Below are 21,608 nucleotides of genomic sequence, written 5' to 3'. Positions count from 1 at the left end.
TTGTACTTTTTAAAGATTTTTAAGTAAACTCCCCATCCAACATGGGGCTTGAACTTACTATCCTGAGAGCAAGGGTTGCATGCTCTACTGAGTCAGCCAGGCACCTCTTGATTCTGAAATTTTAAATTGTTGGTCTCTCTCACCTAGAACACAAGCTCCGTGAGGATAAGGCCCTTTTTGTTCTCTTTTACCCCCGTAATCAGTCTGCTCGACCTGCAGTAACCCAGTACCAGACTGGGTGGCTTACATAACACAAATGTGTTTTCTTAGTTCTGGAGGCTCAAAATGATAGATCGAGAGGTTGGTAGGGGTGGGAGGAAAGATCAGCTCCAGGCCTCTCTCTGTGGCTTGTAGTGGCTTGTAGGTGACCTCTCCTCTTGTCTTCACATTGCCTTCCCTCCGTAGGAGTCTGAATCCAAATTTGCTGTTCTTCCAAGGACGGACAGTCACACTGGATCAGGGCCCACCCTGATGGCCTCGCTTTAACTTAATTTCCTCTGTAAAGGCCCTATCTCCAAATATGACATTCTGAGGTGCTGGGCGTTAGGACTTAAAAATTGTTTTTTTTTGTGGTGGTAGGGGTGATGGAGGGACACAGTTCGGCTCATAATAATCCCCACTAGCTAGTGTATGTCTGACACATAATAAAAGCTCAAAAGAAATGTGTTGGCTGACTGGCTGTGGCTGCAGCGTAGGGAATGGCCTGAAGAGGCTGCGCCTGGAAGGAGCGGTTAGGAACCTGGGCAAACCACCTGGGCCTGAGTGGGTGAAGACAAGTACTTGTCGAGTATGTACGAGCACTCCCTGTGCCAGGCCAGACGCTGGAAAGACCACTGTAGAGCAGACTGAGATCGTATCACCGGGCAACTGCACTTAGAAGCAGGGCGGTAGGGTAAAGAGGAAGGACGGAATAAAATGTCCAGATCCTGTTTAAATACAAGATTCAGGGCTGGAGCTGCCAAATCATCCCCAGGGAGTTTTTTTGAGCCTGGGATGTGCCAGGCCTGCGCTTGGCAGCAAGGCTGGTGTCCTTGACCTGGACAGCCTCACGCATCACTTCCCTGCTCACAACTCTCTAACGGCCTCCCCTGCACCTAGTCAGGCCCACCCTCCCTCCCCGTGGCCTACAAGGCCCACCTGCACCCTCTGCTTTCACTCACATACTCTAGACACACAGGCCTTGCCTCTGCTCCTTGAATTTGTCAAGTTCATGCCTGCCTCAGGGCCTTTGTTCCTGCTGTTCTCTCTGCGTGGCTGCCCTTACATTCAGGTCTCCGCTGAAATGTCACCTCCTCAGAAAGGCCTTCTCTGATGAGCCCGAGCCCATCACACTTTGTCACGCCCCATTTTAGTTTTCTCATGGTCCTTATTTGGAATGATGTTGCTCAGCTTTTTTTTTTTTTTTTTGGTTGTTGCTCAGCTCTTTATACACTTGTCCCTTCTCCCTCACTGCCCCCCTGAAATATAAACTCCACAGGAGTGAGTCTGGCACACAGCAGCAGTACATGCTCGCTTACTGCAGGAGTGGGCGCTGGCCTCCTCCTCCCTTGATCCAGTCAGCCACTGGGGACTGGGTTTTCTCCCTATACATTAAGTGTCCTCTTGGGGTCGCCCTCACCTGGGTCCAGACCCCAATCCTGCCTGCCTTTCATCCTCCTCTCCAATTCATCCTCTAGTTCCGCCCTGTGCATTTAGGTCACACTGATCTTCTCACGGTCATATCTGGAAGGGCTGGTTCCACCTGGTTCCACTCGAATTACCTCTACTGGAATACTCTTCTCTTCCCTTGGCAGCGGCCACAGCACCCCTAGGTGCTGGGATTCCCTAGCACTTTATCTGATTTCTCTCCTAACTGGAGTAAGTACAAGCTTTTACCTTTATCAAAATAGAGCCGTTTCCTGACTTGATTTAATCCGGCTCCTGCCATTTTTTAAAAGATTGATTTGAGAGAGAGAGAGAGAGAGGCAGAGACACAGGAGGAGGGAGAAGCAGACTCCATGCAGGGAGCCCGACGTGGGACTTGATCCCGGGATCATGCCCTGGGCCAAAGGCAGGCGCTAAACCACTGAGCCACCCAGGGATCCCCCTGGCTCCTGCCATTTTAATTCAATAATTTCCCAGTAAACTTAAAGTCAGAGGACTTTTCATTCTCTACAATTTAAAAATCTCCTCAAGGTTGTTTCTTTTTGTCTCCTGCTCCTCTAGCCCTGGAGCTCATGGTCGGTGTGTAGGAGGGGCTACCCCAATGGCAGGGAAGTGTGTCTGGGGGTGGGGGGGCACCCACTCCTTGGGCATCCTCTGTTCTGGACCTTGGGAGGGGCCTCACGTTCTCTTCCTTAATTTTGCCATGGCGCCATCTGTCCTGGCTTCTCCTCCCACTGTGGATTCTGGTCATAAGCTTCTTTACCTGCTACATCTGAGGAGGTGACTGTGGTCATCAAATCTATATGGGTCGCTCTGTCCTGCCCTCAGCCCCTAAATACCAGCCCTTCTGGATAAGCCAGACCTCCCAGGGCCCCTCTGCACCTTTCCTGGACCACGGGGAGTCAGTCTTCCCAGGGTGAGGCCTGGAATCCCCCAGAAAGACATTATTCTCATCTGTCCCTTGCCTCAGTTTAGTGGGGTGAGGCTGGGGCAAGGAGAAACCCATGTCTTAGCTCTCTCTGGCTTCCAAACAATTCTCCTGCCCTTGACTGGCTATGTTGGTTACAGACACTTCTCTACCTCCTCCGTAGCTTTGGAGTCTGATACCTTGGACTGTCTGTGGCTTTTGAAGCTCAGGATGTGTCACCTTTGTGCAGCCTAATGGGATACCTCCCTGGCTTGTGACGAGGTTGTCCCAGTGTGAGGGGCAGTACCTGTCGGGCTCTCTGGGCCTTGCTGACGGGGGAGCAGGAACTTCCTTCCTCCTCCCAGGTTTCTGCCTGGTAAGGCCTGGCCCCTGGCCCCCGCCCCCCGCCTCTTCCCTGCTGTGTGTGGGCAGACAGGTTCCCTGGTGGGTAACGCACACTCTGCCAGACCTCTTAAGCATTTACTTAGAACATCAGCTCAGCTTTGTGTGTGGTGACAGGGCCTGGGCTCAGAGCCCAGCCTGGTGGGGAAAACACTGGCTTTCCCACAGCTGGGGGCTGGGGCAGAGAGGGCAGGGGGGCAGCCAGGGGGTGGTGCTCAGAAATGTGGCAGAGGCTGGGGATGGGGTCCTACCCAGGCCTTACAACAGAGGCAGGGGAGGAAGGGGCATTTTACTCCTCCGGCCCATCCAGTTTCCCCGCTGGGGCCAGGCTGGGAGTGCCTGGGATGCAAACCTTTCACAGGGTGCCTCCGCGTGGTCTTTTGGGGAAGCACACCTATTCCACAGATGAACAATTACTGCTGGATCTAGACGAATTGCTAACTTGTGAGGCTAGCAGCATCATGCCATGTTAGTGATAAATCGGAGGTTCAGACGGGATCCGGGGGCTCCTACGTGGCCTTTTCAGCTCTTGAGTTGTGGGATGACTTGTCTTAGCCCAAAGTGACAGAACTGGCTTTTGAACCAAGTCTTTTCTGGTTGAAAGCCAGCCCATGTCCCTGTCCTGCAGCCTCTCTAGGAAGCCCTTTCTGAGTTGAAAGGGCATGGAGGGGACCCTTAGTCCTAATCCTTGACCTGATGCATACATCAGCTTACCCCTCCCCTGTAAGTTACCAGTCTCTGCTTGAATGCTTCCAGCAATGGTGGAATCATGACCTCGCAGACCATCTACAAGAGCTCTGGACTGCTGTCAGCAGTGGTATATTGTAGGGGAAGGTGGGAAGGCAGAGAAGCAATGAACACCGGTTCCCTGTGGCAGCACTACAAGCAGACCAGTCTGCAAGACTCTGAGGTGATGCCTCCTGTCTTGCGGGACATGAGGGTGCTCAAAGGCTGGCCTTTCGAGGGTCCCCAGATGAGGGTGATGGGAGGCAAAGCCTTGGGCTGTGGGGCTGGCTGAGGGTAGTGACATGTGCAAGGCCTTGGTCTCCTGGTCTGAATCAGTGATTCCTGCACTGCCTACCCACAGAGCCAGCTGGGGAAGAGCAGCAAAGGCCTGGGAAGGAGAAGGGGAGTGTGGAGCTGCCCTTCCCCTCGCTAGGTCCTGTGATTTAAAACTAAATGGGCACAGGCCTCTGGTCCATAATACCCAGGGGAGTGACCAGGGAGTCTTGTGCAGTGGATGCCACCACCTGCCAGGCCTGGGGGAGTCATGGATCTTCTTTGAGCTGTGTTCTCCCCAAACTGGCACATTCCCTCTTCTCTGCTTCCGCACACCTTCTGACCTGAGGCTGATCATGTTGCTGTCTTCATGTTCAGGTCATCTCCGGAGCAGAAGCATGATCAGTGATTAGAAGCATGGCCTGTGGTAGGGACAGACTGAGTTAGGATGCTGTCTGGGAGGCCCACAGGCTGAGCTATCCTGAAGGCTGGGGGCATGTGGGGCCTTCCTCAGGCACTGATGTTTGCCTCCTTCCCCAGGACCACCGAGCACCCCTAGCATTCCACCCACCAAACACTGCCTCCTCTACAACATCCCTACACTGCCCAGGCAATGCCTGAATTCCCCCAACAGTGCCAAACTGGTTCTAGTTCTTCCCAGCAATACAGAAATGTTTCCCCTATTGCTCCTACCCACTGGACCTTGTTCAGCCCAATAGACCCACAATGAGTAAGTACAACCCTTCTACAAGGGCAACTGTGAAAGAATACAAAACAGTCAGTCATTCTACCTCTTGCCAATTCAATAGAGGCCAACACATGGTGCTGGGCCCTTTGTACTGAGGGCCCTTCCTCGGGCCACACTCTAATTCGCTGTGTGTCTCAAAGTACAGGAAACAGAATGAGAGCTGCAGGGTCACAGCACCTGAGCAGGGGACAAGTCACTACATAGTATGCACTGAACGAAAGGAACATAATGGTACTTGGCCCATGGTTATAAGAAACTGCCACACACTCAGCAAGTGGCTTCGGCACTGGAGCAGCCCCCTACCCTTGTGAAGCCCGTCTCCTTCCAGGCACCCTCGCAGCGGGGAAGACTCATGTCATCAGTCCCCAGCTGACACTTCCAGATCAGGAACCCACTACGTGTGCCCTTGAATCTAGGCAGAAGAATACCTGATGTGCCAGAGGCAGAATTCAACCAGCAAACCAAGGAATTAAAGTCCAAAAGGGAGATTAAACAATGAAACAATTCTGACCTGATTTATGGCAGCAGCTGCTACTTACTGCTCTCGAGAGGCAAAAGCCTCAGAGGTTCTCACGGTGACATCTAAAAGATGACCCAGACAACCATAGACACGCATAATCCTTTGCAGGGACATGCTTGTAACAATTTACACAATGTGCCCAGCCCTCTCATTCATGATCCTGTATTTTCTTCCAGGGTTCATTATAAATAATAGCCACCCCCTACTGAGCACTTACCCTGTGCCAGGCAGGGTGCTAGTGCTTTCATATACAACTTTAATTAACCCTCGTGATCCTTTTAAGATAGAAACAACTGTATCTACAGACTACGAAACTTGTATTCGAGGTTAAGCAGTAAGTAGGGGAAGGCAGGATTAGAATACAAGTTTCTAAGGTTTCAGGCCTATGTTTCTAACTGCCATTTGCTATGCTAATTCAAGATCCTGGGGCCTTGTGTCCTCCTCTTTGCTTAGGAAGCCAGCGATGATGTGGTGGTTGTCCTGGCCCCTGGGGTCCTGCTCCAAGCTCATCACCTCTCTGGGGTCTTCACCAAAGGGCAGTACCTTAGGCTCTGAAATGCCAAGTCCTTTAAGCATGACGGGGAGTTGTTTTTTAATTAAATGACACTATCCCCAGGGAAGGGCAACTCCCTACCTCTATCCCAAAACACAACCCCCCTAAAGGAGGAGGGCAAGTTTTCCAACTACTTTGCTTCCAACTTCAATCTCCAACCTCAACTGCTCCCCATTATGGTTCTTTCTTCTTTTCTACTAATAAAACAGTTAAGACAATTCTGTCCATTTCGTTTTATTTGTTAAATTGCTAAAAAGTCATCAGGGAAAACCTTAACAAAAAATGAAATTGACAGATTTAAATATCAATGAAGTCCACTTTTCATTCCTACACTGTTATGTGCCTAAAATGACCATCTCAGGGTAAGCCACCTGGGACCCCTGAGTTATGGGAAACATCACTCACAGCACCAGCTTTGCCAGGGCACGATGGGTGTGCGCTGACATGAACCCTGGTTGGTGGGAAGGGAGCAGAGCGAGGAAAGAGAGCAAGGGTGGAGCCAAGATAAGGGTTGCTCTCCTATGACAATAAACACAGTGAGAGGGAGCCACTTACTGGTGACCATGCAGAACATGCCTTCTGCAGTTGGTGGGGAGGCTGCATGGGACGCAGGCCTCCAAGTTCGGCTTCCTTGCCCCAGGGTGTGTTCAGGTCCTCCCCACTGACTTATGCGCTGGTAAGAAAGCACAGACAACGCAAAGCAGAGCACATCACCATGCCAGGATCACCACAAGGACAAGGACAGACAGACAAACCCACAGGAACATCACTTTTAAGGGGAAGCAAAGAAGCAAAGCAGAAGGAAACCCAGAATGATAAAGTTAAAGGAAGTATCCCTCTGTTCTCCATCAGCTGGTGGCTTTCTGTTCTCCAAAGTCAAGACTTGTCAAGTTGGTTTTCTTTTGTTGTCCTCTTCGTCTTTTCTTTATTTTAGAGTTCCAACACAGTTCCTGGGATAGTTCGTGGTTTTAGCTCTTGATGTAAAACTCAAACATTAAAATCAGATCAATCCGCAGAGGGCTGGGAGGAGAGGATGCCCAGTATTACAACTAAATTTAAGCTTGTATCAACACCTAATTCTTGCTGTTAAAATACATAATTGTGTGTGTGGGGGGGGGTGAAAGGATATTTGTGCAGCCCACCACCCATGTTTACAAGAGTAGAAATATGAACGAAAATACAGAACCCTCTCTGCTGTCCAGCCTGTAAAGTGAGAAAATGGAAGCTCTGTCCAAGAGAGAAGGAAGACACCAAGACTGTCACATGAGGTCAATGAGGCGGCCGGTGAAGTCATATGACATGGGGCTCTCAAAGGCACACTTGCAGGAATGGAAGGGGTTAAAGCTTCAAGTAGAAACAAAATGTATTTTAAATACTTAAATACTGACAGATATTTGCTAATTTAGGTGCTCCTGAAGGCTAAAGAAATGGTCTCATTTTTCTCAGTGAATTAAGACAAAATTGGCATCATGTCAAAAACAGAGTTGTGGTTAACCTGACCTGACTTGAAGCATCCATGGTGCTCTGGAAATGCTCTCTGCAGGCGGGACACCTAAAGTTCCCCTACACGTGTGGCTTCATTAGGGCCTGAGAACATAACTACCTTGAATGTGTGGAGTCGCTCTCCTAAGGTATCTGCCCACAGTGCCCAGGACCATCAAGACCAACACCACCAGGCAGATTTTTCTTAAGGAGCTGTAAACAGTCTGGTTCTGAGTGGTCTGGGTAATACTGGAGGCCATCATCACCTCTGCCTGTGTTTGGGGAAAATAGAGGGAATCCACAAGCTAACAGCTGGCTTAGGGAGGCCACAGGACAAAGGGAATGGTCACAAAGTTGAGATTCTGAACTTTCAGGCTTCCAAATACTTTATATTTAAATAGGAACGGAGTTTGGGGATGCTGTCCATGCACAAACGCAATGTCATAAACAATGTTCAGCAATAGCAAAAATGTAATACCTAATCTTACAGGCTAGCTTTCTCTTGTGAATAAGGACCCCACATGATCTAACAGTCTTTGCCAGAGGACGACCAGCAACAGCCCCAGAGCAAGGTGTCTAGCAAGCCGAGTGCTGAGCCAGGAGTAGGTGGACACCACAGTAAATAGGCACATGGTAGTTTTGTCATCTAAGGGAGCACATGGAACAGTTTCTGGAACACAGACCTCTCCCTATGAGCTGGCCCTTCCCTGGGCTTGGCACCAGGGGGGCTTTCCCACCAAGACCACATTGTAAAAGCTAATGGCTAGGGGAAAGAATTCAACATGATGTAATAGGAGAAAACACACTTTATCAGACAGACTGCTAAGTGCTGGCCTAAAGCCAGGACCCAGGGCCAGCTGTAGCAGTCTTGCGCTTGGGAAATGCTAACAAGAAAAAGGGGGGCGTGAAAGATGGGAAATGCAATGTTTTGAAATTCAAATCCTAAGGGCAAAGTAAAAATCTTCTTGCCACTAATGAGAAATCACCAAAAATCCACATTTAAATGGTGCCATTTGACTTAACTAATCTCTTACATCCAGGCCATGGTTTAGAGACTGATAATTTGTAACTTCTTATATCTAGCAAAGAAATGCTCTAGTTTGTTGCACCGTATCTCAGAAATGGCATAACATAAAAACCCAACCCTTATTTGGGGCACATGTGAACGAGACTGTCACAAAGGAGACACTGCTCCCAAGGTCAGTCTTGCATCAAAGAGGGTAAGCACAGGACACTCAACCCAATCACTAGTCAATAGCCTGACAGAAAAACACATGTCACAACAGGGGCAGAAATCACTTCTAGAAGGAGCTATTACTGGGTTTCCCTTCCAGGATCAATTTCCTCATTGTATAAATATGGATGGGTATGCCCAATGTGCTTTGGAAGTAAAAAGAAGCCCACAAGGAAAAACCAGTATTTTCTGCCGCTTAATGGATTTCTCATGATACTAGCATCTTGGAATTCTCTACTAGGCCCCTAAGTGATACCAGAGAAAGGGTCCCAGAAATATCTCTAGGAGATTTCCCCGGGCACCTTAGCTTTGTAAAAGAAAGTGAGAAAGCTGATAGGGCTTTTTAAAAAAAAAAAAAAAAAAAAAAAAAAGGGAAAAAGCAGCTTCTGCGGATCAAGTTTTAAGTGAACAAATGCGGTTTTTGGCAAATTGCAATCAAATACGATTGTCAGAAAATTCCAAAATCAGACACCAATATGTTTTCTGAGACACAGAGGGAGCATGCTAAAGACCAGTGGACACCAGGTAGACAGGCATCTCTGCATAAACACTGTCTCATGGTGATCCCAGCACACAAACGTGGAACAGAATTCCTGGTTGGGCAACTTTCCTCAGTCACAAGGGCAGAACGGGGCCTGGCAGAGGGAATGACCACAAAAAAAAGTTTGCACAGGTCCTCTCTGGTTTTAAAAGGAAGGGAGGAACAGTTCTCTACAGGGTCCTTTCACCCTACCAACTTCCTGGAGCTCGTGGATCGAAAGCCTCCACGTGGGCACCTTACACACGCTTTCTTACTCTCACTCCAAGAAGGCCACATAAAGATTTATGGGGGCTCTTCAGTTGCTTTAGGTAAGTTCTGACATTAGTTTGTTCCCTAAATTCTTGGTCTAGTTACCAGCAAAGTAGAAAAAGGCAGCACAGCCTCTGCTAAAACACAGCAACAAATTTATCTGAACCAGGACAGAGACCTCTCCCTCTTTGTAAACAGAGTTGGCTATATAATATATATTTATATATTTATATATAATTTTTTTTCTTAATGGAGATTTGATCCCAGCCTGGAGTGAGTGAGGTTGGGAATTGGGGTTTTGGTTTATGGTAGTAATTCTGTCCTTTGTTTTCCCAATTCTCAGTCCAAATGCTTGCACGCTGGAAAATTAAAAGCCACAGAAAGGGAAGGGGGTTTAGAACACATTATCTCTTTGCTCGCACAAAGTACAAGGCGTTTGTTTTTGGATAGTACTTCACATTCTGTTTCTTGTCCATGAGTCCTCCGAATATGATGAGTTCACCCCTGCCTTGGACCACTGTATGCAGGCTGGTTTCAGGAGGTCCAACCACAGAACTGCTATTAAATACTTTCCATTTGACCCGCCCCTTCTCCTTGGTGTCTTTAATGTCTAGCACATACATCTGCATGGGCTTGCAGTTCATACTCTGGTACAAAGGTTTGCCAACATTTAGGGACTGTGGAGGGTGGTGGCCCAGGCGGCGGGCAATGGGAGGTAAGGAATGTCCATCTCCTTGGGCAGGCCCGGGACGGGGAACGGGCACTGTTTCTCCACTGCTCAGGTTCTGGCTCCCAGGAGAGCCTGGGGAAGACCCCAGAGGAGGGCTTAGTGCTGCGGAGGCTGAGGGGCCTTTGGATGACATTGCTTTGATGGCTTCTAGGCTCCGACGCAGGGCACCTGGGGAGACAGCTCCTGCAAGGGCACTGGCCACGTGTGGTGGGGTGTGCACACCATTCGTCTGTTCAGGAGGGTGTCTCATGCTTCCCCCAACTGTCCTGTTGTCCACACCATCCATATGATTGCTACTCGAAGTGGGTTTCAGATCCCAATTCAGATCTATTGATCCTAACCTCAAATCTTTCTGATCTGGTAGTGACCCTCGCCGGGAGGCCAAAGTAAGTCCCATTTTGAGGTCATATCCTTCAGTGGTAGATGGAGTGCTAGGAGATACGGCTTGCACAGGGCTGTCCAAGGAAGAGCCACCTATAGCTGCTGTTCCTGGAGACAAATTGCCACCATTGAGGATGGGAGAGCCATCTCCTCTGGCTGGGGAAAGGCTCCCTTCCCGGGAACTTGAGGGGGTCTGCCTTTGGGCTCTGGGCCTCAGTGTTCCCCAGCGGCCATTAACACAAGGAGCTTCATCCATACTCCTTACTGGAGACTGAGAGCGGTACTCTCGGGTTTCAGGAACCAGGGCTGGAGGGGTGGCGCTGATAGGTGAGGGGCGGGAGTTCAAACTGGGGCTGAGTGGGGCTCTCCCACTAGGTGCCTGGCTGAAGACCACCACACACTGCCCCACCTGAAAGACAAAACACCTGTTCAGTTCTGATCATTCATTTAAGTATCAAACATTTTATTATGAGTACCTGGGCAGGCCAGGCATTTTATAGGTACCAGAGATACAGAGATGAAGATAATGTGGCTACATTATTCTAGGCTAGCTGGGGGACACAGGCATGGGAACAATCTATGGCTGAAGCATGACAAGTGCTATCATCAGAAGCATATCTGCAGAATAGGAGTGGGGGGAGGGAGGAATTAGTTCTTGTTTGGGGACCCTGAAGAAAGGTCACAAAGAGATGCTTAAAGCTGGCACTTAAAGGGGGCGCCTGGCTGGCTCAGTCAGTGGAGCGTGTGACTTGATCTCGGGGTCAGGAGTTCAAGCCCCACATTCATCATAAAGATTACATAAATAAATAAACTTGGGGCGCCTGGGTGGCTTAGTCATCTAAGCATCTGCCTTCAATTCAGGTCATGATCCTGGGGTCCTGGGATCAAGCACTGCATCGGGTTCCCTGCTCAGCAGGGAGTCTGCTTCTCCTTTTACCCCTTCCCCCCACAATTCATGCTCATACATGCATGTGCTCTCTCTCAAATAAATAAACAAATCTTTAAAATAAACTTAAAAAAAAAAAAGGATCAGTGTGGCTCACACAGGTTTCCCATCTAGAGGTTCATATAGAAGCAGTGCCCAAAGAGCAATGGTTAATGGCCGTTTCTTTTATGACATCAAGGTGTTCATTATTTCCATACTAATTTGCTTGGAAATCTGACAAGCCCCTTTGGTTTCACAGTTAGGACCCTTCTCTGGCTGGCCTGTCAGTGCCCTGCTTACCCGGCAAGCTGGGTGGCACCATAGTTCTGGGGCCCCATGGTCTTCATTTTCTACCTTGAGTGGCTGCCAGGCCCAGGGGCCTGAGTGCATGTGCAACAACCAAGCATCCTTGAAGAGCTAGAAGAGAAGCACCAACAATAGGACTTAGGTGTAGTACATTACACAACACACACACACACAGTAGGAATTTCAAAGCTGTGCTCTCTGGTCTAGAGAGTGTGCGGGCTCTTCAGAAAGAAGGGCAACATTTGTGGTCACTCATCCTTCATTCATTCATACACTACCACTGGCCTGGAACGCGGAATTGTGCTTGTAATCCATGAATCACTTTTAAGTGGTTTTGAATTGTGTGTGTGTGTGTGTGTGTGTGTGTGTGTGTGTGTTGGGGGAGAGGGTAGATAATATATATCTGTAACTCTCTGAATCTGCATTCTTAAATTCCAATAAACTCTGGCAGTTATCAGTTTGTTTTTCTGTCCTACCCCTCCTTGAAAAAATGATAGCCACAAACCTTATTGCCTAAAGAGGAAATGGGAGTAGGAAGGACATAGACATAAATATGAGTATTCAAGAGATGAATGTCTAGGAGTAAAAAGCACTTCTCACCCTACAAAAAAAAAAAAGAAAAGAAAGAAAGAAAAAAGGGAAGGGAAGGGAAGGGGGAAGGGAAGGGGGAAGGGAAGGGGGAAGGGAAGGGGGAAGGGAAGGGGGAAGGGAAGGGAAGGGGGAAGGGAAGGGGGAAGGGAAGGGGGAAGGGAAGGGGGAAGGGAAGGGGGAAGGGAAGGGGGAAGGGAAGGGAGGGAGGGAGGGAGGGAGGGAGGGAGGGAGGGAGGGAGGGAGGAAGGAAGGAAGGAAGGAAGGAAGGAAGGAAGGAAGGAAGGAAGGAAGGAAGGAAGAAAGAAAGAGAAAAAAAAAGCAGAGTTTGGCCAGAAAATACCATGGTTATATACCTGAAGTGAAAAAGATTCTTTCAATAAAAAGAATGTTATGCTTACAAGGTGAGACAGGGAGCAAGTATGAACCCCTAGCAGCATCTGCCTTGGAATGCGGCACCAGCAATACTCACAGCATTGGGACCGCCACATCCTCCAAGGATTAAGATAGTTGCATCATCTATGACAATCTAGGAAGAGGAAGACATTTAAAATAAATCTACAAAGACAGAAGCATCTGACCTCCTATGCATCAGTGGTATATGAAAATAGCCTACCCAGATCCCAAATGAAAGTATTCTAGTCACCATAAGCTCTCCATTCTCCCAAACCAAGTCAATTCCCATCCTTGTAAACAAATTACTGATGATTCACCTGAATGTATATATTCCTTGTTGATCAAACATTAACACGAGTGTACATAAAATGCAGGTTCTCTTGAGAAATGAAACAGCAAAGTAAATGCTTTGGGGAGAGGTGTAATACAAAGCCACTAAAAATAAATACAACCCATTAGAGGTTGAAAAATAAATAGCAGTAAAAAAGAACAACAAAGTCTCTTTGGCTTATGCATGTTGGCAGCTTACCTGACTCCCTCCTCCCTTTCCCATCCTAACTGGAAGATGCTACAGAGTTTGCTGAATAGTTATTTTAATTCCTGAGCACCTGAGATTGGCCACCTCGAGGATGAGGACTGGGGCCAGAGATGTTCGGCTTGGACCACGCCCACTGCTCAAGGTCAAGGACCCAGACATCGTTGCTCCTATAAGATAAGGGCATAACGTTGAAGGAGTTGGGAGCTCCCAGGAATCACAGAGCTGATATAAATGAAGTTACATTCATATTTTATTTTTTAAATTATTAAGTAGGCTCAATGCTGGACGTGAGGATTGAACTCAATACCCTGAGGATCCAAGAGTTGCATGCTCTACAGACTAAGCCAGCCAGGTGCCTCTGAAGTTACAGTTATAAAGATGCCTAGCAAACTGCCATGATCATAGAATCTTAAACTATATTTTTCTTCCCCTTCTTTCCCTGGAACCCATCTCAAGACCTTCAAACCTTTGCTATTCCCACTGACCCATAGGCCTCTTTTGAGTCATGTCTGCACCCATATACTAGTACCTAAAGTAAGAATGAACTGGTGATAGCAGGAAATAGCTACTGGTCAAGATATAGTCTTTCAAAAGCAAAAACCACAAGGAAGAAAAAAACTGATGCAAAAGGTAGCTCTATCATTGCCCAGGAGATAAAGATTTATTGATTCTGGCTACAAAAAGTAATTTCACCATAGCTACTGAGATCTGCAGTTTTATCAAGGACAGACTGGCATCTCCAAACCCCAAGGGACCAGTATGGCAAGCACACACTACTGGAAAGCAGTCTATTTTATTGTCACCTCGCTAAGGTCATTAACTCATAAAGAGGGATGCAGGAATAAGAATGCTAATACCATAAAGCCTTAAACTTTCTCATCTGGTTGGGGTTGGGGGGCTCACAGACTCTCCACAACTGTTCTGGATTGGAAGATGGGACTCTCTTGTCTAACAGAGAACAGAGTTGGGTCTGGAATGCTTTTACTGCTGACGGCTCATCACCTTTCCTCTCATGACCATTAATGCAGCTACCACCAACTCAGATGAAGAGTGATTCAGATGGGTGGCTCTGGCTCTTGACTCTGGCCTGGGCTGGCCAGTTGTGGCCAGAGATAGTGAGGACAGTGGGTAGGGAGAACAACCTCACAGAAGTGCGTCAGACCTGACAGTTTTCTTGCTCCTACCCACTCCCCTATCCCCTCTCATTTGGAGAATGAACCATTTTCAACCAATCCTGTCAATCTACCTGTCTTCTCTAAAGCCCAAAAGGACATGGGCTGGGTCATAAACAGAGCAAGTAAAAACACTCTGTGCTTCTTAAAAGGTAGCCTTTTGTAGGCACAGCTAGAAACAGACAAGGTAGAGGCTGCATCAGAATTTGATCCTGCCGAATGAACAACACAGCAAAAAAAAAAAAAAAAAAAAAAAAAGATTTTACACAGCTCTGATTTTATGGAGGAAGTTTTTCAACCTATTGCTCTGTGATTGCTGGGAAGCAATGATTGGTTGGATTAATGAGAACCATGTTGAGGAATACTGACCTGACTAGTTCACGCTTCTGACCTGTTATTCCCAGGAGTATTTACCTTCAGGTTGATAGGCAGCAAACCAAATATACTTACATTTGCCGGGATCCTAAGGAGCCACCAAAGACAATCATTTTATCATCTATCACACAGGAGGAATGGCCAGCCATGGGAGGTGGCCCATGGGTTGTCACAATGCAGTTCCACCTAATAGAAAAAGAAAGGAGGAAGCCAGGAAGTCAGCATCACCTGTGATGGTCTTATGTGTTTAAAGTGGAAACAGTAGGTAGGTGCCCACTTTAAAATGACAACCCTATCACCTTTAGTAGAGATACTGTTAGGATAACAAATGGAAGATGGCAGAAGGTATTTATGCCTTTCCTACAAACCTGCTAAAGCTATGCTCACCTTCAAGTTCTCTGTGTGTATGGCTTAGAGGTGGGGTGGAGAGATGACCAGGGAAGCCATCATGGCTCCTTGGCCGCTTCAGCCTAGTGTGCTAAAGGAGCACCACCTTCCACTTTTCTACAGTCTGGATCAGCTACAGCTGCCAAGAGCCCTGTACTAAGTAATCCATTACAAGGAAAAAGAAAAAAGAGTCAGGAATCAGTCCTGGAGACATAGCAGGGAACAATGGATCCACAGCACACCTGGGAATTAGCAGCCAAAACTGAAGAGCCTCCTGTTTTCCAACTGGCATATTTCAGTTTTCTAGTTTTCTTTTAACCCTTTAAAAAAACTTTTTAAAATTTAAGTTCTATACTTAACATGGGGCTTGAACTCATAACCTAGAGATCAAGAGTCACATGCTCCACTGACTGAGCCAGCCAGGCTCCCCTTAGCTTTAGGTTTTAAGGCGGGTCCTGTCAATTCTCTGAAACTGTCGGCAAACCTGGGTGTATGTAAATTTTTTTCCTGGAAGAGTCCAGAGCTTTTACCAAATTCTCAAAGAGATTCCTGGACACAAAAAAGAGAAGGTGTCCGTCCATTCATTTGAAATCTTTTAATCCGGACTGAAAGGATCTTATCTTTGTGGCTTACCAGTTTTTAGAGGGTGAGTAAGTGTGTATTTCATCAAAGAATCTCTCTGGTTGGTGTAGGGGATATGGGCTTGGTCGTGTCCAGCCACCAAACAGCACCAGCAGGTCCTTGTACACGACCAGAGTTGCTCCAGCTTTAGGGGAAGGATAGGACCCTAGGAAAGGTCAACAACATCATGGTTAGGAATCAGGGTCTTATAAGCCACAGGTAGGTTGTCTATGGATCACCTTCCTCTGAAAGAGCCACAAAAGGGGAACCAACACTATGAAACATAAGGAAAAGGGAGAGAACAAAACTGGTCTGCAGGTCTGACAGAAAACCATCACCAATTTATACTTTTTTTTTTTTTTTTAGTTTTATTTATTTATTCATGAGATACACAGAGAGAGGCAGAGACATAGGCAGAGAGAGAAGCAGGCTCCATGCAGGGAGCCTGATGCAGGACTCGATCCCAGGACTCTGGATCACGCCATGAGCCGAAGGCAGGCGTTTAACCACTGAGCCACCCAGGTGTCCCTATACATCTTTTTTTTTTAGGACAGTTGACGCACAATGTTATATTAGTTTCAGGTGTACAACATGGGAATTCTACAAGTTTATATACTATGCTAAGTTCACAAGTGTAGCTGCCATCTGTTGCCATATATCACTCTTATAGTATCAATGACTTTCCATGTATACATCTTATAATCAGAACAGAGAGACCGGAGTTGGAGGAAAGTTACTTATTTTGCTTCCCTGACATTAGAGATGAGAGTACCTATCTCATAAGGCTGTTCTGATTATTAAATAATACACCTGAAGCACATAGCACACTGCCTGGCACACAGCAAATAGATGCTCAATAAATGTTGACTCTCTTGACCATCTTTCTTTTCTCTCTCTCTTTCTTTATAAAAAAGACTTTATTCATTTATTCATGAGAGACACACAGAGAGTGTCAGAGACATAGGCAGAGGCAGAGCAGGCTCCCTGCAAGGAGTCTGATGTGGGACTCGATCCCAGGACCCCAGGATCACGCCCTGGGCTGGAGGCAGGTGCGAAACCGCTGAGCCACCCAGGTGTCTCTGACCATCCCTTTAATAAGCTGACTAGACCCCATACAGGAGAGCATATAAGGAATCTAGGGAGTACATATACAGGCTAGTACCTGGATGCAATGTAAAAACAGCTGCTGTCAGCAAACTTGGTTAAAACAGAGGCAGTGTGGAGTTCTTTGTGCTGAGTCACATGTTAGCATGGTGACCTCTAGACCTCTAGCTGTGGGCCTCAGGAGCACAAACGGGGGCAGAATTTCAGGCTCAATGTGAAGGCATTCCAATGGAGCTACAGGCTTTATACCAGTGGCTACCAAGGCCCTCGAGGCTGGACTTCTGAGCTATAGTGACCAATTTTTGAAACATCAGAAATTTGGTTTATGCTAGAAAACCCTAGGAATAAGAAACGTCACATAGAAGCATGATTTTTCAGAGCCTTTTCTGTCTTTTAAATAACAATCACTATTTCTCCTAATCTCTTACTCTACATGCTACCTTTAGTTTGCTTAAGACCAAAGAGATTTTCCTCAATACCTAGGGGTCAGTAAATACTGTAATATTCAAGGAGAAAAGTTTTGTTAACACTGAAGGATCCATTAAAAAAAAAAAAGTTAAGCAGAAGGAATCTCAACAGTATATTAAGCTGATAGCAGCTGAGGTGCTCCCATTCAGGTGAGGAGCTGGGCCTTCCCCTTCAGCAAAGGATTTGGGGAATATGGTTTGAAAAGCCCTGCTTAAACTGCTTTAATGGTATTGATGACAAAGTCTCAAGGCTGAAAAAGTAGAGCAAGAGGCTGTCTTCCTTGGGATCCAAATGAAGAGTAACTTACCATGATCTACTGAGAAGGTAACAATCATCAGAATATGGAGTAAGCATCTAAGAGTACTCTGTAGCATCAGCAACATATTTTGAACACTTTCCTAACAGAATAGACATCAATCCAAACAGGATCTGATCACAGAAATGAGTCTTCTCTAGGAATGATTCTCCAGTCACTCAGCAGCACTGAGAGAATACTGACTGAAGTATTTCATGAGCTTTGCTCTCACTACCCTCATACCCTACTGGAATCATGACTAAGGGGGCTGCTGTCCTCAGAGTCTTATGATTTCTAGTTAAAACTTTTGCCTTTCCAGAAGAAAGCTTCCTAGACCAACTGGTTAGAAAACCTAATATATAATGGTGTAGTTAAAATGCTAGTATTACCCCAAAATGATTTAATTTGCAAAATACCAAACAATGCTTCAAGTTCTTGCTATTACCTTGGAACTCCTAAATACTATGAAAAAGTTGGAAAAAAACAAATAAAACATGTTACAGATTCAGCAGTTGTTACTTAAAAACCTTCCAGGCTAAAATTTGGATTGGGATTTGAAATAATGGCAATTCTGGCTTTTAAAATCAAGAGTGAAAAAATAAAATAAAATAAAATCAAGGGTGTAAAATGAAGCAGCACCATTTACAATGACGTGGATGGAGCTAGAGAGCATTATGCTGACCGAGAGAAGTCAGTCAGAGAAAGACAAATACCATATTTCACTCATATGTGGAATTTAAGAAATAAATGAACAGGGACAGGGGAGGTAGAGACAACCAAGGAACAGACTCCTGAAACTAGTATTACACTGTATGTTAACTAATTGGAATTTAAATAAAAACTTAAAAAATAAAATGAAGTAGCGGCTAAGAGTCCCTGAAACAGCAAAACATGGAATCAGGGGCACCTGGCTGGCTCAGTCGGAGGAGCATGCAACTCCTGACCTCGGGGTCGTTGCATTCAAAACCCCATGTTGGGCCAAGAGCTAGCTGGCTTGTTTGTTTGTTTATTTATTTAAATATTTATTTATTGATGAGAGACGGGGGGCGGGGGCAGAGAGACACAGGCAGAGGGAGAAGCAGGCTCCCATGCAGGGAGTCTGATTGTGGGACTTGATCCTGGAACTCCAGGATCACACCCTGGGCCAAAGTCAGGTGCTAAACCGCTGAGCCACCCAGGGATCCCCAGTCTAGAACTTACTTTAGAAAATTAAATTAATTAAATTTTTAAAAAATCATGGAAACAATTTTTAATTGGCCATTTGTATCAAATTTATATTAAAAAATTTTAAGTGCAGAGCGTCTAGGTGGCTCAGTGGGTTAAATGGCCAGCTCTTGATTTCAGTTCAGGTCATGATTTCAGGGTGGTGAGTTCAGTCCTATGTGCCTCGACACGGTACTGAGAGTGAAGCCTGCTTAAGATCCTTTCTCTCTCTCCCTCTGACCCTTCCCCCACACTCTCAAGCTTACTCTCTCAAATAAATAAATCTCAAAAAAAAAAAAAAAGTTAAGTGCATATACTTTCTTTCTTTTCTTTTTTTTAATTTTTTTTTAAAATTTTTATTTATTTATGATAGTCACACAGAGAGAGAGAGAGGCAGAGACATAGGCAGAGGGAGAAGCAGGCTCCATGCACCGGGAGCCTGACGTGGGATTCGATCCCGGGTCTCCAGGATCGCGCCCTGGGCCAAAGGCAGGCGCCAAACCGCTGCGCCACCCAGGGATCCCCCTTTTCTTTTTTTTTTTTAAAGATTTATTCATGAGAGACACAGAGAGAGGCAGAGAGAGACACAGGCAGAGGGAGAGGCAGGCTCCATGCAGGGAGCCCAACATGGGACTTGATTCAGGGTCTTCAGGATCACACCCTGAGCTGAAGGCAGTGCCAAACCACTGAGCCACCTGGGCTGCCCTGCATATACTTTCAATCAGTAATTTCATTTTTTTTAAAGATTTTATTTATTTATTTGAGAGAGAAAGAAAGCACAAGCAAGGGGAGGAGTAATTCCATTTCTAAGGATTAATCCTTAGAAATGATTGCTGGGCAAAATGAAAAAAGAAATAAATAAAAAGATGCTCATTTGAAGTCTTAAAGTAGACTAAAGAATATTCATGTAAAAAATACTATGTGGCAATTAAAAATTATGTGGCTCTTTATTTGTTTTAGAACAATCAATATCCATTCCTTATTAGGTGAAAACTGAAAGCGGCAACTGACTGTGAGCCTATGTTTAGGGGGTATGGGGAAGGTGGTAGGAAAGGACGGGTGATTAGATTTTTTTGAAGATTTTATTTATTTATTTATTTGAGAGAGAGAGCACGTGTGTGCGTGTACAGGGTGGTGGTGGTGGTATATGTGTAGGTAGTGTAGGTGGGGGGACAAGCAGACAGGGAGGGATAGGTAGGCGGGGAAGTATCTTAAGCAGACTCCTGCTCAGTGCAGAGCCCCACTCAGGGCTCGATCTTATGACCTTGAGATCATGACCCGAGCTGAAACTAAGAGTCAGGTACTCAACTGGGCCACCCAGGAGCCCTGGGTAACTTGATTTTTAAGAGAATTTTTTTTTTTTTTAAAGAGAGAGAAATTGCAATAATTACTATTAACTACTGCTACTACTAATGATCGTGACTAATATTGATAATATTTATCATATGCTAGGCATATCTAAGTACTTTGCATGCAAAAGCTGACTTAATCCTTCCCTAAAAACACCCTCCTAGTTTTATTCCCATTTTACAGAGAATACTGAGGCATGGCTCATTTAAATAATTTACTCAAGGTCACAGAACTAGTAAGTGGTGGAATTAGGATTCTAATTTTAGTCTAGATTTAAAACTCATTCTCTTTCTTAGCCATTATATTATTATTATTTTTAAAGATTTTATTTATTCATAGAGACACAGCTAGAGAGAGAGAGGCAAAGACACAGGCAGAGGGAGAAGCAGGCTCCATGCAAGGAGCCCGACGTGGGACTCGATCCAGGGTCTCCAAGATTATGCCCTGGGCTGCAGGCAGTGCTAAACCGCTGCGCCACCTGGGCTGCCCCTTAGCCATTATATTAAACTGCTCTTCATGCATACAGATACATTCTTTCTGAGTGGTTGCCACAAGCAAATCAGATACTATAAAAGGTCAGAGTGTTTCAAAGCTGAAAAAACACTTTCCTAAATCTTAATTAATTAGGTAAGCCATGGAGAAAGAGTATACAAAAGAGGTAAGTAAACTGAACAGAAAGTTTTTCTTAGGACCTCTTTTTCTCCACAAGGCTCTGGGTCACACACTCTCTGTCTCATATGGGATCCTTTACTTGTTCTCTGGACTCTACAAGAAAAGGTAAACTGGGGCCAGTGACAATGACAAATTAATCCTTAAGGATTATTTTAGGTAAAGACTTTCCAAAGTGATTTCTCAAATATCCTGATCTTTTAGAAAGCCAAAATCCTTCCCTTTACTTCCCACTTCAAGGAGTGGGAGAACCCTCATCCGGCATTTCCAAGGTCTGTTTCATGTTACAAATACATACTTTAATTTCAGCATCTTAAATATTTTGACAACTAAGTAGGTTCATAAAGCTAAAATTAACTGTGTTCCTCCACCAAAGTTTGTAAGCAAAGTGGGAAAGAATCACCATGCAAAAACAAATGGGGGGGGGGGACAAAATTCAACATATAAGCCCTAGTTAGTTTAGGAAGGAGAGGTCAAAGATATTGGTGCATCAAATTTTCTATGATCCAATTATGCACATAATGTTTGCATATGTTGCAAATTTGATACTTTTAAATTCTTGTTACTTTGAGAATCAATAGTGTAGGGATCCCTGGGTGGCTCAGCGGTTTGGCGCCTGCCTTTGGCCCAGGGCGCGATCCTGGAGTCCTGGGATCGAGTCCCGCGTCAGGCTCCTGGCATGGAGCCTGCTTCTCCCTCTGCCTGTATCTCTGCCTCTATGTCTATCGTGAATAAATAAATAAAATTAAAAAAAAAAAGAATCAATAGTGTAAAGCCTCGGTAAAAAGTCTCTAATTTGTTCATTTCTAAGAATCTACATA

General features: G+C 45.9%; 1 protein-coding gene across 5 annotated transcripts in view; it reads right to left on the bottom strand.

Moving 5' to 3' along the window:
• Positions 1–5,991: 5,991 nt before the first annotated feature.
• Positions 5,992–21,608, bottom strand: part of FBXO42 (F-box protein 42) — a 103,011-nt gene continuing 87,394 nt past the window's right edge. For all 5 annotated transcript variants that reach the window (XM_025447879.3, XM_049106820.1, XM_049106822.1 and 2 more), the window contains 6 exons: positions 15,711–15,864; positions 14,766–14,876; positions 13,214–13,310; positions 12,682–12,738; positions 11,616–11,732; positions 5,992–10,799 (listed from right to left, as the gene is read on the bottom strand). In XM_025447879.3, coding sequence (XP_025303664.3) covers positions 9,684–10,799; positions 11,616–11,732; positions 12,682–12,738; positions 13,214–13,310; positions 14,766–14,876; positions 15,711–15,864 — 1,652 coding nt within the window. In that variant the 3' untranslated portion in view covers positions 5,992–9,683. The remainder of the gene's footprint in view (positions 10,800–11,615; positions 11,733–12,681; positions 12,739–13,213; positions 13,311–14,765; positions 14,877–15,710; positions 15,865–21,608) is intronic.

The sequence above is a fragment of the Canis lupus genome, chromosome 2 (genome assembly GCF_003254725.2).
Source record: "Canis lupus dingo isolate Sandy chromosome 2, ASM325472v2, whole genome shotgun sequence".
Lineage (NCBI taxonomy): Eukaryota > Metazoa > Chordata > Mammalia > Carnivora > Canidae > Canis > Canis lupus.
The sequence above is the reverse complement of the archived record's forward strand: the minus strand, read 5'-3'. Positions and strand labels throughout refer to the sequence as shown.